This window comes from Ostrinia furnacalis, unplaced genomic scaffold (genome assembly GCF_004193835.3).
Source record: "Ostrinia furnacalis isolate ACB-3 unplaced genomic scaffold, ASM419383v2 OfSCF2054, whole genome shotgun sequence".
In the NCBI taxonomy this organism is placed as follows: Eukaryota; Metazoa; Arthropoda; class Insecta; order Lepidoptera; family Crambidae; genus Ostrinia; species Ostrinia furnacalis.
Window position 1 is genome coordinate 1,993,703 of NW_021132293.1, and position 15,301 is coordinate 2,009,003.

A 15,301-nucleotide genomic window follows, 5' to 3' on the forward strand; every position below is an offset into this window, starting at 1 on the left:
CTCGAGTACGAGCAGGAATTAGTTTATTTTATGCATTTAATAATGCCGGCTCTCTGCGCCGGTTCAAATTGTGATTCCACGGTGTTAAAATATTAAAACTTTAATTGTATTCCGACGCCCGACTCCATAGCCGTAAAGAAGCGAGCGAGGCGCTCAGTTGATACACTATTAATGCAATTGTTCGAAAACAGAGCGAGGCAATAAAATTTAGCCTTCAGGTAGAATATTCCGCCCCACTTCGCCGCCATAGCAATAATTTTTCGCATTGCGGATTTCGAGAACTAAACGTATTTCATTACTTTATTTTACGTTCCCTACGACAAATGTTAACGGTTTTAATGATAGATGGTTATAAATTACGAAAAGGCTGCCATAGATATTCATCCATGGTAATAAAGAGAAAACGTAGGCAATGGAAACTCTTGCTTACGTTTTTATTTTTGCGGTTCGGTTTATGGGTTCCTTATTTGATCCGGAGTCTTAAGGCCCGTCTTCGTCGATATATTGATTGGCAGATGTGCTAATTTATAGCCTTTGTACTATTGTAGCCATGCAGAACAAGACTTCATTTGTTATTATGAAACCAAAACAACTAAACTTTTGCACTTTACAACCAAAGACAGGTTTACAAAAGTTACTAGAGCCGTAGAAAGTTCGATGTCAATGTCGTCGGTCTTATTGGTTTACAATATCATATCACCAAAGACTGGTGCGGATTATACCTTTGTCGCTTATCTCGCGAGCGAAACGAGTAATAATCGAATCGAGAAAGTATCTTTTGAAACAAACAACAATCGGCAATATTTGCTGATAGCTCCATCCATCCATCCATTTAAGCCTGAGACGCAAATGGCAAATGCATCACAGCATCATCGTTTGCGACGCCCCAACTTTTCGAATCGACTCGAACTGTACCTACTAACCTCTAGCACGAAAAACTTTCTTCTTCGAATCGTTTGCGTATTCGACAAAGTTCGATACCCAGCCTTCGAATTCAACGATAACGTGACGATCTCGATTGTCAAAATTAGTTTCGTGCTACCATTTCTTATACGTTAAGGCGCTATTTAAGTTTTTATACTAATCTTTCGATAGCGATTCGAATACACAAACAATTCGAAGTCGAAAGTTTTTCGTGCTAGAGGTACTGAAGGCATTTCCATTTTCAACTCGCACTAAGCCGGTCCTGCACCGAAACAGCATCAAACAAAATTGTTTTGCTACTGTATTCATGAAGAAAAGACTGTTCAATTCGACGTTAATAGAAACTCACATTGTAAACGTAGATATACCTACTACACTCGTACAAGGTACAACTTACACATATCACAGTATAGGTACATTATTGTACATAAGTATTATGACGTATACTTACGTTTGTAAACTTTGCGAAAGAGACTTCTAATCATTATAGTGATAGTTCTTACTCTACTTTTTCCTGCCACCAGGTCATATTATTGTCCCAAAACAGAGTTTCTAAGATTTTTCTATAAGGAGGATATTGTATTCCTAAGTTTTCTGTTATTTAATAGTGTAAGAATAAAAGATGCATTGTAATGTAAATTACAAGTACTTAATACCTGAAAAGGGAAAAAGTTAGGCTTGAACAAATAAAACAAAATATTGACAATAATTGGTATTATTCATTAATAAAAAGTCTTATTTATTTACTTTGTAGCAGCGAGCTATCGTCTTGTATCTACATTTATCCTTATTTACATGACATTAAAAATTAAATAACTTTTTAACAATAAAATATGTCCAATAAAATTATGACTGAAAAGCTACATTAAGACTTCCTACATATTAAAACTAACTCAAGAAAATAATGACGTTTTACGAGAGACGTTTCAAAAATTGGGTTAGGTAATCACTAAATTAGTCCTTTACGTTAATTTAAAGATGAGGAAATACAGTACTTTTCATTTCTGCTTTGGAACTAATCATTATTTGGTAATCCAAAGATTGGAAATCAATTCAACTGTTCGTTCGCTCTCTCCGCATCATCTCATTTTTCGACTTAGCGCAAGGCAACGTCAAGCGGAGAAATAGTTTTGACTCGAAACGAGAACAGAGTAGGTATTTTTTTAAGATTTCGTACAAGCGACAGTACACGAAGCTTTAGCTTGATTCCTATGTTTACATAGGAATCTTATGCAGTTGTAATAGGGGCGAATTTGGAACAGAATTGTATAGTCTGATGTGCTGTCGTATATTACCAAATATTTGTATGCACGTACTACTTGACTGGCTGTCCTTAACTAAGCCTTTTCTCAATAAGTTAATGACGTTTGTGGACAATCCAGGGGACGTAGTGAGTTTACGTCAAACGCATTCGATGTCGATTACTTAAAAAAGTGACATTAAATGTATGACGGATTGTACAGCGCCCCTAGTGGAAACATTCAAGAACTAAAATCTTCATATATTTTTTAACGCGCTCGCTAGTGACGTTTGATGTAAACTCACACTAAGCCCTCAGTTGATAGCGAGCTGGTGAGAGAAGTAAATAAATGTACAGATAGGACCAGGACCGCAAATGTTGTACTTTACACGATTTTAAATTACATATTTCAGATAAAGGCGTTGGAACTCAATTTCGATTCTGAACAGCCTGTCTAGTTGTTTATAAAGTCTGTTTGTTAAATTTCCAATCTAATTGATTGATCTACGCTTATTGTAATTCTTATTAACGTATTATTTACAAAAATATTAATGTGAGGAAATTAAAAACCTGTAAATATTATTGACTCCAAATCATGCGTTACACTTGTCTGCCAATTAAATAAATTACAATGTTAAATTAAATATTTATTTACAAAACAACATCAATTATACATCTGATAAAATATCTTTGGAAACATTTTTGTCATGAATGTGAAAATAATTCATACATCACTCCCATGTTGCCGATAATAAATCCCCTGGATATAATTATTATTATTTACAATTTAATGCGGATAGGCCAATTTTAATGTAACTGCCACAATTAAAATAATGTTTATTCAACTAAAAACAAAGACACATGACTTGTTTACGAAAATAATGGGAGAGTATAGTAGTTAAGTTAATTTAAAATGAGTCATCGAAATTTAAATAATAAAAATATTACGTATGTACGTCTTCTATATAAAGTATTACATGTGTCTCAATCTGTTTTATATTCTTGTTACTTACAGCAAAATAGTTTTTTACCACTTCTATAATTTTCATATTGAATACAATGTTTTACGTGAGAAGTATTATATTATTTTAGTAATTTTCAATGGAAAGTCATTTCTAAATAATTAGTATAAAAAAGTAAAAACGAATTTGTACCAAGCTGGAAATTTATAGGGATAAATTAAAAACAAATATTGTCCCTTTTTTGTATCCTTAAATCCTGAAATTTTACAACTGCTACTGCCTAATTTTAAATACAAATGGAAAATTGGAACAAACTATGGAAATTCTAAAATAGAGCTCACTTAATGCTATCTTAGTGAAGTGCCTACTTATTGGAAATCTACATTGATACCATTTCTAACAGATTAACTGCAACTTAAAGTAGTATTGAGCAGGGCATGACAATATTACTACAAATACTTCTACGTCCCGTTACTTAGATTGTAAAAAACTTTGAAAATACCTAGTGATTGGTTTCAGCTGTTGTCATTCAATGACCGTTTGAGGTTTTTAGATATTTATTGTACAGACGACAAATAAAGCCAAACACTGTGGGTCTAAGCGTTTAATTTAATCACTGCCTGAGGTATAAGAGCAGCACGAAAGGGTGTTTTTGAGACGTCAAACGTCTGAGAAACTTCAGATTTGTATGCTCACGTCATAATATGTCAATGTCACGGGTCACCCCTCTCGTGCCGCTCCCATACCTCAGGCACTGAGTTAAGTTAGACCTAGAAATATTTGTATAAATTGTTGAGTGTTTTACCATAACTTTCTTTTCTATACATTTCAGTACAATTTGGACGTGTATATTTTGACCAATATTTTTATAAAAGAAAGAAGAGAATAGCCCTTTCTTTGGTCACATTTCCTCAATACATTCCAAAAACACAATTTGGCAGTTTTTAATAGGAGTAACATTCAATTGCCTCCATAATTTAGACACAAGTCAGTTGGGCTAATCCCCAATAAAAAAGTGGAACCTAATAATATAATATATGTCTTCTCATTCGCAGTACCAAGTGGTTCTTCTGGTTTTCTTCTCTCCAGAACGGTTGACCTCCCCTGGCACTCCGCGGAGGGAGTTATCTGGAACCAACAAATAAACAAATTAATAACAATTTTAACAAAATTAGTCAACACATAAAGAAAGGAGATAACGAATAGAAGAAGAAATCGAGGAATCGAGAACATTTTACCAGATTTAATCATGAATATAATATAATATCAATAGAAGCTTTAATCATGAATATAATATCTGATTTAACTGATTTAATCTTTGGCACTTAACTTACTACCTCTATAATAAATTTAAGAATGTACTTTAATTTAAATTTAAATTTTAATACAAAATTATATAAACAAATATTTCAGATTGATATTCTCAGCACCAAATACCAACAGCGAAAATATTAATTAGACACAGTATTTATTACGTTATCAGATCACACTAAGTTAATTCATTTCTTTCTCCAAATTCTATCAGACCTGTTCACCAAAAAAAGTAGAATGCAAAAGTAGTTTTCTATGTAAATGTTCCTCATAATATATTCAGATAATCTTCTACCAACACAAAAACATAGATAAATACGTATGCACGAGAAGATAACATGATGTAGTTTCATTAACATTCGTGAAAAAGGGTAGTCACAGAAAAAGTTTTCACATTTTACCAGTCCACAGATAAGGAAGAATACTGTACAGTTAGCCGAATAATTTCAAAAAGAGAACGTGTGTGAGATATTAGCGCTATAACGGCAAAGGTACAAATGACATAGAAACGTATTTAATTGACATTATACAAAATAGTTACGCTTTTTTTTCCCTTTCCTGAAACTGCGCATTTTTTTCATTTGACATAACTAATTACAGTCTTCTGTTTAATACTTGAAATAGAAATAATCTGAATTTGAGCTGTTTAAAATCTTATGCAACCAGAACCAGTGACATTTATTGACCTAACTTTAATTCACAAAATTTTAGTAGTAGACAAAACAACCTTATTTCAATTATAACCAAGACGCGTTGCTAACTTTCTAGCTACTTTGGGTGTCTGTAACTATTTGATGCTGACTGTACCTCCTCCTTTTTTGAAGTCGGTTAAAAATAAAGCGAAGTGTTCGTCCACTTTTAAGGTCTGTACCAACACACAAAAAGCACTGTTCCCAAGCAAAAGTAAAGCCAAAACCTTATAATTGTGAGCAAGCCCATTTACTGACCTACAAGTAATTCATTGGGGCAAGTTGATGAGAACGTAACCGTTTACAAGACCTGGTGGAAAGATTTCATGGGTTTATATTATCTTTACTCAAAATTATTATAAAATAGTGTTTAAAGAAGAAACCATAAATTAAAGATTAGACGCTCTTCATAGACCAAAACAATCCGAAACAAGTAATCAAAATACTGTACATAAGTGATTCAAACAAAGAATTTGGAATAAACGTCGCATTACTTACTGTTAATTAATTAACTTCATTTACTTATTAAACATTGATTACATTTATTGATATGACAGTACTATGTTAAAAATAGTTGTATTTAACACTGAATCATTCACATCCTCTGCTATTTTTAAACACGTTTATCAATTAGTATCTACTTTTAACCAAAGGCAAAATAATTCTTCATCAAAACGGAAATGTGTAGGCAACAGACAAATTGCACATTGTAAAGTAAACGTGACCTTATCATTTAGGTGCATGTGATACCAGCTTAATAATATTTAAGCTCAGTGCGCCCAAAAGTGTAACACTACATGCTCTAGCGCTATCCAATACATAGAGCGTAAGGAAACGGTTGACAAATTCTAAAACAATTAATTTAAAGGCTTTTCCCGGATTTAAGCGACACGTTTTCATTATTATTTTTTCACTCTTTATTAAACAAAATAATCGTTGTCGTAAGTTTAGTTTCTTACAGTTAAGTATAGCCATTCATTATGTTTTTTCACTTTAAATCGATTGACTGAAAATTAAGAATAACGTATCATCAATAATACTTGTACGTAAAATTCCAGACAATGTTCGAATATATCAGTAGTTGCCAACCAATCGCTAGCGCCCTGAATAATATCATGTATCACTTTTGTAACATAACTTTAATGGCGCTGGTACACTATGCGCGAAATTAATCGGTAACAGAAAATGTAAACACGCATTCCAGTTACTTTCGCCGTGCGTCGCCCATACTTCGGCGTGCGTGTTCGCACTTCTATTCGATCAATTTCTCACAGTGTACCTGCGCCTTAATATGTTAATGCAGTGTTATAACGTAAATATGCTCACATTTGTCGTCATTCTTGTCATCCTCGCTGGACTGCTGGGACGCCACAGACATCCGCTTTTTGCGCTGCTCCAGCAATAACTCTGGAATTTAAATTACGCACATATTAGTATGGTTCCTAAAACCTGGACGACTACATAAAATAATTATAAGATTTTTTCAGTGTAGGCAACTTAACCTAAATTATTAGGCGGATTTATCGAGCGTATCATTTTGTTTACGACGAAGCGAAAGATACGTATCCTTAAGAGATAAGATTCACACTTGTAAAGGTGCGAGTTAATGAGAATAGCTTTATTGTTATAACATAAAATATAACATTTGATCCTAATCTATGCGTTCTTGACATGTTTATACCTGATAAATAAACACTTATCTATTTAATTAAGTTAGCTTAGTCATAAATTCGGAAATATTTTTACACGCCACCTCAATCCAACTAAAATTGGAATCTGATCTATGATCTGCTTCAATATAAATTAATTTATGTTATCTACGTTATATTTAAATAAAGATTAGGCAAAGGCCACTAAAATAACTTCCGTGAATCGCCCTATCAGTTGGCCACCTCCAAGAAAAACATAGCACCTATCTCTGTAATGACTCTACCATGTACTCGTAGATAAACACTATCGGGACAGTTCGCTGTTGATAATTTGTACCTACCTACAGGGTGTCCCAGAATGGGTGAATCAAACTGATAGCTCTACTAATGTACTATCCCTAAAAATATAAAAAAAAATAAAGCGCATAAGGACACAAAAAAAATACTTTTTTGAAAAAGTGAAAATAAATCAGCTTTCCCTAAGTATTTGACTATAATTGCTGCGTTTGGAGTTTATTTGTACTTTTTTCTTACCTACTAATATCAATTGTACATGATCGCTTCGTTTATCTGTAAACAAACTTTTGAAAATAATGACTAAATTTCGAGTTTAGAGCACATTATTTAAAAAAAAGTTCCGAACTCAAAAATTTTTTTTCGTATGTTTTAGGGATAGTACATTAGTAGGGCTACCTCCCCTAGCAGTTTGATTCACCCATTTTGGGACACCCTGTATAAGAGCGACATATAGTCCTGAAAGAAGCAATTATTCACTCATTTCTTACTTTAAGGCTGAGTAGCACCACTGTACTTTAACCGTAACTATAAACATAATAATTGATGTTTTTTGTATGGAGTTTGACATACTTTTGACGTTTGTTACAGTTAAAATAAGATGGTGCAACCCAGCCTAAGATGTTATATTGCCCAATTTTAATTCACCTCTAAGCAAAACATGTAATCTGATTAAGAATGATAAGGGGACAAAAGTTACGAAAGTAGCATTTAATTTTGTACATACTAATATAATCTTGGGTTGCACCATTTTACAATAACTTTAACAAACGTCTAAGTTCCGTCGAAATCCATGCGAAAACCCCAGTTATAGTTATAGTTACGGAAAAAGTTATGGTGGGTAAACTTATGCTAAATAATAGTAGGTATTAGTAGTAACGGACAGTATTGTAGTGACAGTATTGTAATTGCAGTATGGCCTAATACAGTGCCCATGTAAGAAAAGTTTACAGTAAATTCAAGAATAGGGAAGGCATATTTATTGAAATACTTATGTTAAAGTGATATATTTTTCGGAAAATCTGAAATTATTGATTTTTTATACACAGCAAGCATTGCTTTTTTATTTCTTGCCTACTTAATCCTTGCGACAATAAGGTACATTCTCGCATAATCAAATTAGATATAATGTAATAAGAGCAACGCCCTCAATAAGTATTATTTGCCTCCACCAAACCTCAGCTGTCCATCATCTTGAGGACATGTGCTGCGCAGAACACAAGTGCGTCTAAAAATAAAGCGACTAGAATTATCACTCGCAAGGCCCCGTCTGATAACGATAACACAGGTACTCAGTAGACTTGCGCCACGTTAATGTAAGAACAAATAAAACCACTGAAATTAGGTCCTGATTATGAAATCCAGTAGCGGACTAAAGAATGTGGTGGTAGGAATGAAGGAATGACGGTTATAGTGCAACAAGGCCATTTATATGAGGGGAGATTTCGAATGTCATTGCAGAATGCTAGAATGACTATAATATTCATCTGGAGGCCTGAGACACGGCTTGAGAGTATTAAATTAACTTTTAAAAAACTAAAATGTATGTAGAGTAACGTTCATCAATGAACTGTTTAGTTTCATTGATGAACTTAAGAATTCCTAATCATGATCCGGCAGCAATAGGTTCCATTAAAAAGTATTAAGTCGCCTCTGCAATAAAAGCATTTCCTATTTGAGGCGTGAATCGAAAAATATTCATGATGCTATCAAAAAATTGCCTTTGTTGCACTAAACGCCATCCGCGAAGTGGGTCACGTCAAAATATCACCCTCAGCTATAGATACGGTGTTATTATAATATAACTTTAGACAGAAGGCTCTCTCTCTAATTAACTTGTATAAAAACACTCGATAGTAAATTGAACTGCAGCTGCTCGAGTTGACCACTAACAGGGAAAGATGGCGAAACATTAAGACGAGCATTATCCGCCTGCAACAAATTCTTGACTCTTGACGACCGAAAAAAAGAGTAATTGAAATTCCTGACCAATCAATAGAAGGACCACAAAGATCCTTTTATTTTTTACCTGTGTTACATTAATATGGCTTAATTGCTTACTACAAAACTGATTTTATACATATGCAGAACAAGACGGATTTGACCGCAATCGCAGTGATGTTAAGTGAGTTGCATTCTAGAATATTTACAATACTTGAAAATTGCCTATATAAAATTAGTTACTATTATTTCATAAACTAGGTGTTGTAACAATGTCGTGTACCTATGCGTAAATTCGTGCTTATAAACTCGTTATGACTCACATGCGCGCGAGTCACACGCAAACCCCCTTAAACAAGCGCGTGCGCACATAATTATCAAAATACTTTAAACGATGCAGTAGCCTAATGACTGTATGACATAAATAAATGTAGGCGGCAGCGCTTCATTTTAGTGGGTGTACAAGGAAAACCATTATCTGACCAAAATCTTCGAGAGAACTGATTTTAAATAATATGAACCAGCGATGGCTCAAAAATTAGGGACGTAAAATTTAAGTGAGCCAAACATATTTCGTAAGAACCGCTTGTTTTTGTATGATATTCCCATCATTTCCATCAACAATTGACAAATTTCAACAAGTTTACCAGTTAGGCACAGTTAATATAATGGCTGAAGAAAGGGCTTATTAGAAGAGCTCAGCTGTGGACAGAGCATAATTAATCAGATTGCTCCAACTGCAATCATATCCACTGTGTAGACACGGACGAGACCGATGCTATTGTTGATAAACCCGGCACAATAGACGGACGGCGCGCGGCCACTGCGGAATTATTGTTATGGTCGCCGCTATACACACAGAAACAATAACATCGGAATTTGATAGAGCGAAGTGAATCATTCGATTCGATAACCGGCTCAGCAAATTAACTCCGCAACTCGAGCGTCATTTGTTTCGGATGTCGGTGCACAATTATTTATTCATAAATTGATAGTTTTATTTGATTTCACAGATTGAACGCGAATGCATATTTTGAACTCTTCATTTTAATTTTAACAATTGAATTGAAATTAAACTTTCACAGTATCCGAAAATAAGCTACTCGTATGAACAAAGGTTACAAATTAACTATAGTTAAGCATAGCAAAGAGATGAAACAAAAACCCTACGCCATAAATGAAATGAACGGCGGTAATACGATCGCAATCGCAATATGACTCAGATGTAAGCCGCGACACGTTTTCCAATGTATTTCGCACTAGACAAAAGCCTATTGTGCTATTTGAGGAAACAGCGAATGTCGCTAAATAGCTCTGAAGTAACAAAGAAACGCGTTACCAGAAAGATTTAAATGCCAGTTTACGCTTATCGACGTAATCTCAGCGAGGAATGTGGCATTGTAACAGCGAGAGTTCGAAACGATCACACTTTCGTCGGAGCGCTCCCTTGTGCTGTTCCTATCTAATTTTATCAGAGAGCAACATTCGTTTATGGAACAACACATTTCGGTGTGTATGTAATAATAAAAAACAAAAGCGGAGCACCCATAACAAAGCGTGTGTGATCATTTTTGTTAAAAATTCGTACGTCACAACAGCTCCGCAAAAATTGCGAACAAAAGAACATAGCGTATGAGTACGTGTGCAAAACAAAAGCGATGTTAGAGAAAAGGCGTCGGGTTCCTGACGTTCCCGGTTCCCACAGATGCAAGTGAGCGCAGTGCACATGCGAGTCGCAAGTGTCCAATAAAAAGTCAGTCGTCGACCCCGCGTGCGTCAGCCGCCGATAAAGGCCTCCACTCCTTCCGTCACGTCCCGCCGGGGAGCAGATGACGATCAATTAAAAAGTTTGTCCGCATTAACTATGCGGGAATTAGTTCGGTCTTGCGTGCCAGATGGACTCAACTAGTTTCTTTATGAGAAACAGGCTTAAGTAAACCCTAATCAGAACCCTCGAGAGATCGACGACCCGAGCTGTGAGGTGCATTCTAAACTCAGATAACCGCACCTCGAAGCAGTTAATTTAACTTTATGGCTTGTTTTAAGTTTCGTCAAGTCTCGAGAAGCCGCAGTATCTCAGCGTGCACTTCGAGCTAACGAGTACACAATGTGATTTGAGCGCAATGACATAATTCCCTCGGACGTGCTATTTCGAGGTTGGCGAATTGCATAACGATCTATTCATCTCTGCATTGTTTACTGCTGAATGCATTATTCCGTGGTTGCGACTTCAACGACTTGCACCGGTGAAGTATGAGACACCCCGGGATATTTACGACCAGTCGTAAACACATCACGACAAAATCGAAGAAAATACATTTCGGATGTAGAGTTTCAATCTATGAGGAGTATTGAAATATGCAATTGAAATATGAAACTTTGTTTTAAAAGAAGTAAAACAAAAAACCATTTATTTTATTCATACAGAAACGAGGAATAAAATTTGCTTGTCATTTTGATATTTTATCGATCAATTAGCTTTTATCGGACACAAAATCCTACTGTTATTGCAAATACAACAGATTTCGTATGAAAATACGCACACGTAGGTTGATATAATCAATCATGATTTTGAATATCGACTTGTAAAGTATTATGTAAAATATTGAACAAGTTTTTATTAATGAAACTGTTCTTATGCCAGCGAGGATTATTACAAAAAGGTGGGCACTTAGTTTTTTTTGTGCGAAAGCTACACATGTGCCTCGATAATTAATAGGATATCCGTTATCTCCCCAGCCCTTGCACATGCGTTGTTTTAAGTGCTTCTAAAATGCACATACTCAATTTTGATCACTTGAAGCCTTTGGTGCCAAAATCACTTAGTATAAAATCCTTGATCAGCAATATTTGAATAAGTTTTGCGTTAATATCAATGTTGCAAAAAAAACTAATAAACTCTGTCCCGAGCTTGTTATCATTCTTTTTTCGTCCGGATATTATGTCATCATTTGTCATACACCATAAAAATGTTTTTTAATCTGGGGAAAATCCTGAATTATCTGAGGGAAAAACCTCATTGGTTTGGTTGGTAAAATACTTCCTATCTATCCTACATCTATACTCTTCAAACCAGTGACTTTCACTTACTATCCTACCGTTGTATTATTATCAGTTAAGCATTACCTAATTGTCAAAAGGGACTATTTTCGTCGACCATACATTGTCTAAGAATACGCAGGAAACTAATTTTACTTCGCATTAAGACTTTCTGAGTACTCAGTCAATTACAATTTCAATGGTAGTTTAGTTACTCGTCACAAAAATCATGCCTTAAAAATGCAACACAAACTGTCTGATTACACCTAAAGTGTCGTTGATTCAGGCATTTTCTATCCACAAGACGTAAATAAGTACTAGTCTTTATTCTCCATTTCTTACCTTTCTTCTTCATGGCCTGTTCCCACAGCAGGGAGGTTATCTCCTCCACCCACGCGGTCCTCACGGCTGGGTCCTTATTCTCCAACTTGTAGGACTTCAAATTCCTATTCTTGTACCATATTGTAAACTTCAGTGCATCATTCTCTTTGGCAGTTATGCCCAAGTCTTCAACTTGGATGTGGTCTTTGTAGATGTAGTACTCCAACCTTTGATGCTGAAAAGGAAAAAGTTTTTTCGTTAAAGAAGGATTTCTAACTCGATTTCATTAGCTTTTTTGCCCGGAAAGTGAGTGAACGTTTCCTTTTAATTTCTTTTTTTCGCATCAATATACGGATGACGGCACATTTAGTTGAATACTAACAAAAATGTTCAGACTGAGGTGACTGAATGTTGCAAGAAAAAGTCAAAGAATATTAGCCTAAATTAAGGTTATTTTTCTACCTGCCTCATACACTCTATGTATACTTAATCGATACTTAGAATTAGCACTATGATTCTCATGAATCAATCGTGTTCATTACCGGTAACACTATCTTTCTCCCACAATTAGCGAGCTCTATTATTATCGGGTGCACTAACAATAACAGCGTTATGGGAATACCTGTCTATAATACCAAGACTGTAATCATACGCCAACGATCCTACAAGAAAATGTCTCATTACGGGTCTAATTCGTACTTGATTGGTGCCAAGAGCTAGTTCAATGTTCAACAGGTAAAATAAGAGTGTGACTATTATAATATACGTGGCATACAACAACGATAGACAACAAGATTGAGGTTGATTGGTTGGAAAAGCTGTGTATTGATAACGGTAATAAACTTTCACAGAAACAAAGAGCCAGAGAAATAAAATTTATTTAAAGATTGTACACAATGGCTCAAGACTTTTTGGTCGGTATTCTCGACCCATTTTTTGATTATGAAAATTATTTCTTCAATAAATACCTCACTTAGACTTTCTCGCTCTATATAAGAATCTATGACAATGGGTATCTAATATCTGCGGTTACTAATACCCGAGCAAACTTGCCAAGTAAGAACCATTACATACATGGCACATGTTAATAAGTCATTGGTATGCTCTCAAACGTTCTGCATCGAATACCAATCGACCCCTAAATCATTACGTGGCATAATAGAGCGTAATAACGCGAACATCCCACATGATGTATTTCCTGTGTCGTCTAACAGCTGAAATCGGCGATGCATGGATAATTAGCTACTGACCGCTCTCGGCATTGACAAGGTCAGTAGCTCTCGCTCGGGTCATAGTACAGAAAAGTACGCTACTTCATTTTACTATGTTCTCCTGATTAATTTCGGGTCCAATGACAGTTTAACAAACTTGACCTTCACTGGTTAGGTTTTTATTGGCGGTCAAGCTGTAAGTAGATCTACACAAGTGTTGCAGCGTTGGGAAAGAGAGGTGGGAATAGTCCCTTATCTACATCATTTTACTCATAATTTTTTCACGAGAAAGAAGACAGGCTTATCTTCTCCTACCTCATAAACCATTTACTGTCTGTACTTTATTTACTCTAAGGCTGAGATGCATCAACTTACTTTAACAGTAAATATTTTAACCGGTGTTTTAATATGGAGTTTGACAGACTATGCTATAAATAAATGTAAGATGGATCAATCCAGGTTAAAAGTATTTAATAATAAATTGCAATTCCTGGAACGAGAAATAACAATTTTATTGTCCTATGAGATCTTGTTTGTCTTTTTTCGCCTTCTTAATCGTAATGTTTGTAATGTTCAGAATGATTCGGTTTCAGTTTTTTTTTAATTTTTACACAGAATTATTCAAAACTGGTATTCCATTGTTTGTTTTTACCCATTTCCCAGGTTAATTGCATTGTTTAAATGTTGTTTATTAACATTTGTGCAATAATCATAAAACTTTGTTTTTGTTGAAAATAGCTGGCTGGTATAATAATACTGTGCTATAGCGGACAATCGGCGACCATAAAAAGATTATGTGGCAATATCACCGATCCAAACACTGTTAGTGTGGCTTGATCGAATTAAGCAAGACCGCTGCTTGCCAATATCGGAATGAGCACCGCTAACCACTTTTCGTGGTATTCAATGCATAAAACAAAGGATGGTAGGTACATTAAGCACGTGAATGATATGGCAAGGTAAACTGAAAATGATAACAGTTTCTGTTTTAAATAGGCAATTCTAAATTGTAGGTATAAAAATTACAACGAAATCGCGAAGAGCATCATTTACGCAATCTCGCTCCAAATCCCAGAATAGGAACCGATCTTAAATAAAAAGAGCGCAAATACCTAATAGACTAAGAGCTAGTGAACGCCNTTTTGATTTTGATTTGTGGGCTTGGTGGAGAGTGGAGACGCTCTTTGGCTGACAGTTTAAAAATAACTTTGTTTACATACAAAATCGAAAAGATATTGAAAATATATTGGAACGAAATTATCTCAAACATGGAATAAACAACCTAAGTTAATCTCATATGAATTTTGTGAAAAGTTCTCCTTTTATATTTCGTCATCTTTTACATGTTACCTGACCAACAACCAACTTGTGTGATTTTCTCAGGATGTTTCATAACAACATGAAGAATGCTTAATTTTTTGTTTGTGTCATGTTGACGAGAATGAACGCATAACCTGAAGGGTGCGAAGCAGTATTTTATCCAACAGACTACCGCTTCTTTAACTTGATAATATTCGCGATATAATAAATCATACCAATACCGTGTAAAGTATTATTTTTCCTCACCAAATGTTACGAGGTGATTACAAAATATAAAACCAGGTGCCAGTAGCTAAAAATTATGCTACAAAGTGTTAGACGCGAGTTTAAAATGTAAGGTGCGTTGAAAAATGTGATGGATCGATATTAGGGATGAAACATACTTCGTGCGGTTATGATT

The 15,301-nt window shown here is 35.0% G+C and overlaps 1 protein-coding gene across 1 annotated transcript; it reads right to left on the bottom strand.

Moving 5' to 3' along the window:
- Window positions 1-1,703: 1,703 nt before the first annotated feature.
- Window positions 1,704-13,051, bottom strand: LOC114354543 (uncharacterized). Its single transcript, XM_028306966.1, has 4 exons — window positions 12,993-13,051; window positions 12,392-12,642; window positions 6,453-6,533; window positions 1,704-4,254 (listed from the first exon to the last, which is right to left on the bottom strand). Exons 1-4 carry the CDS (start codon window positions 13,049-13,051, stop codon window positions 4,172-4,174), a joined length of 474 nt encoding a protein of 157 aa, XP_028162767.1. The 3' UTR covers window positions 1,704-4,171.
- Between the last annotated feature and the right edge of the window lie 2,250 nt (window positions 13,052-15,301).

Bases quoted from the DNA above. Each gene is read 5' to 3' on its own strand.
- LOC114354543 (XM_028306966.1), bottom strand. From the start codon at position 13,051: ATGAGACATTTTCTTGTAGGATCGTTGGCGTATGATTACAGTCTTGGT. The intron at 12,643-12,992 runs GTATTCCCATAA...AAATCGAGTTAG, and splicing joins AGTCTTGGTATTATAGACAG to AAATCCTTCTTTAACGAAAA. The intron at 4,255-6,452 runs GTGAGCATATTT...TGTTGGTTCCAG, and splicing joins TGACAAGAATGACGACAAAT to ATAACTCCCTCCGCGGAGTG.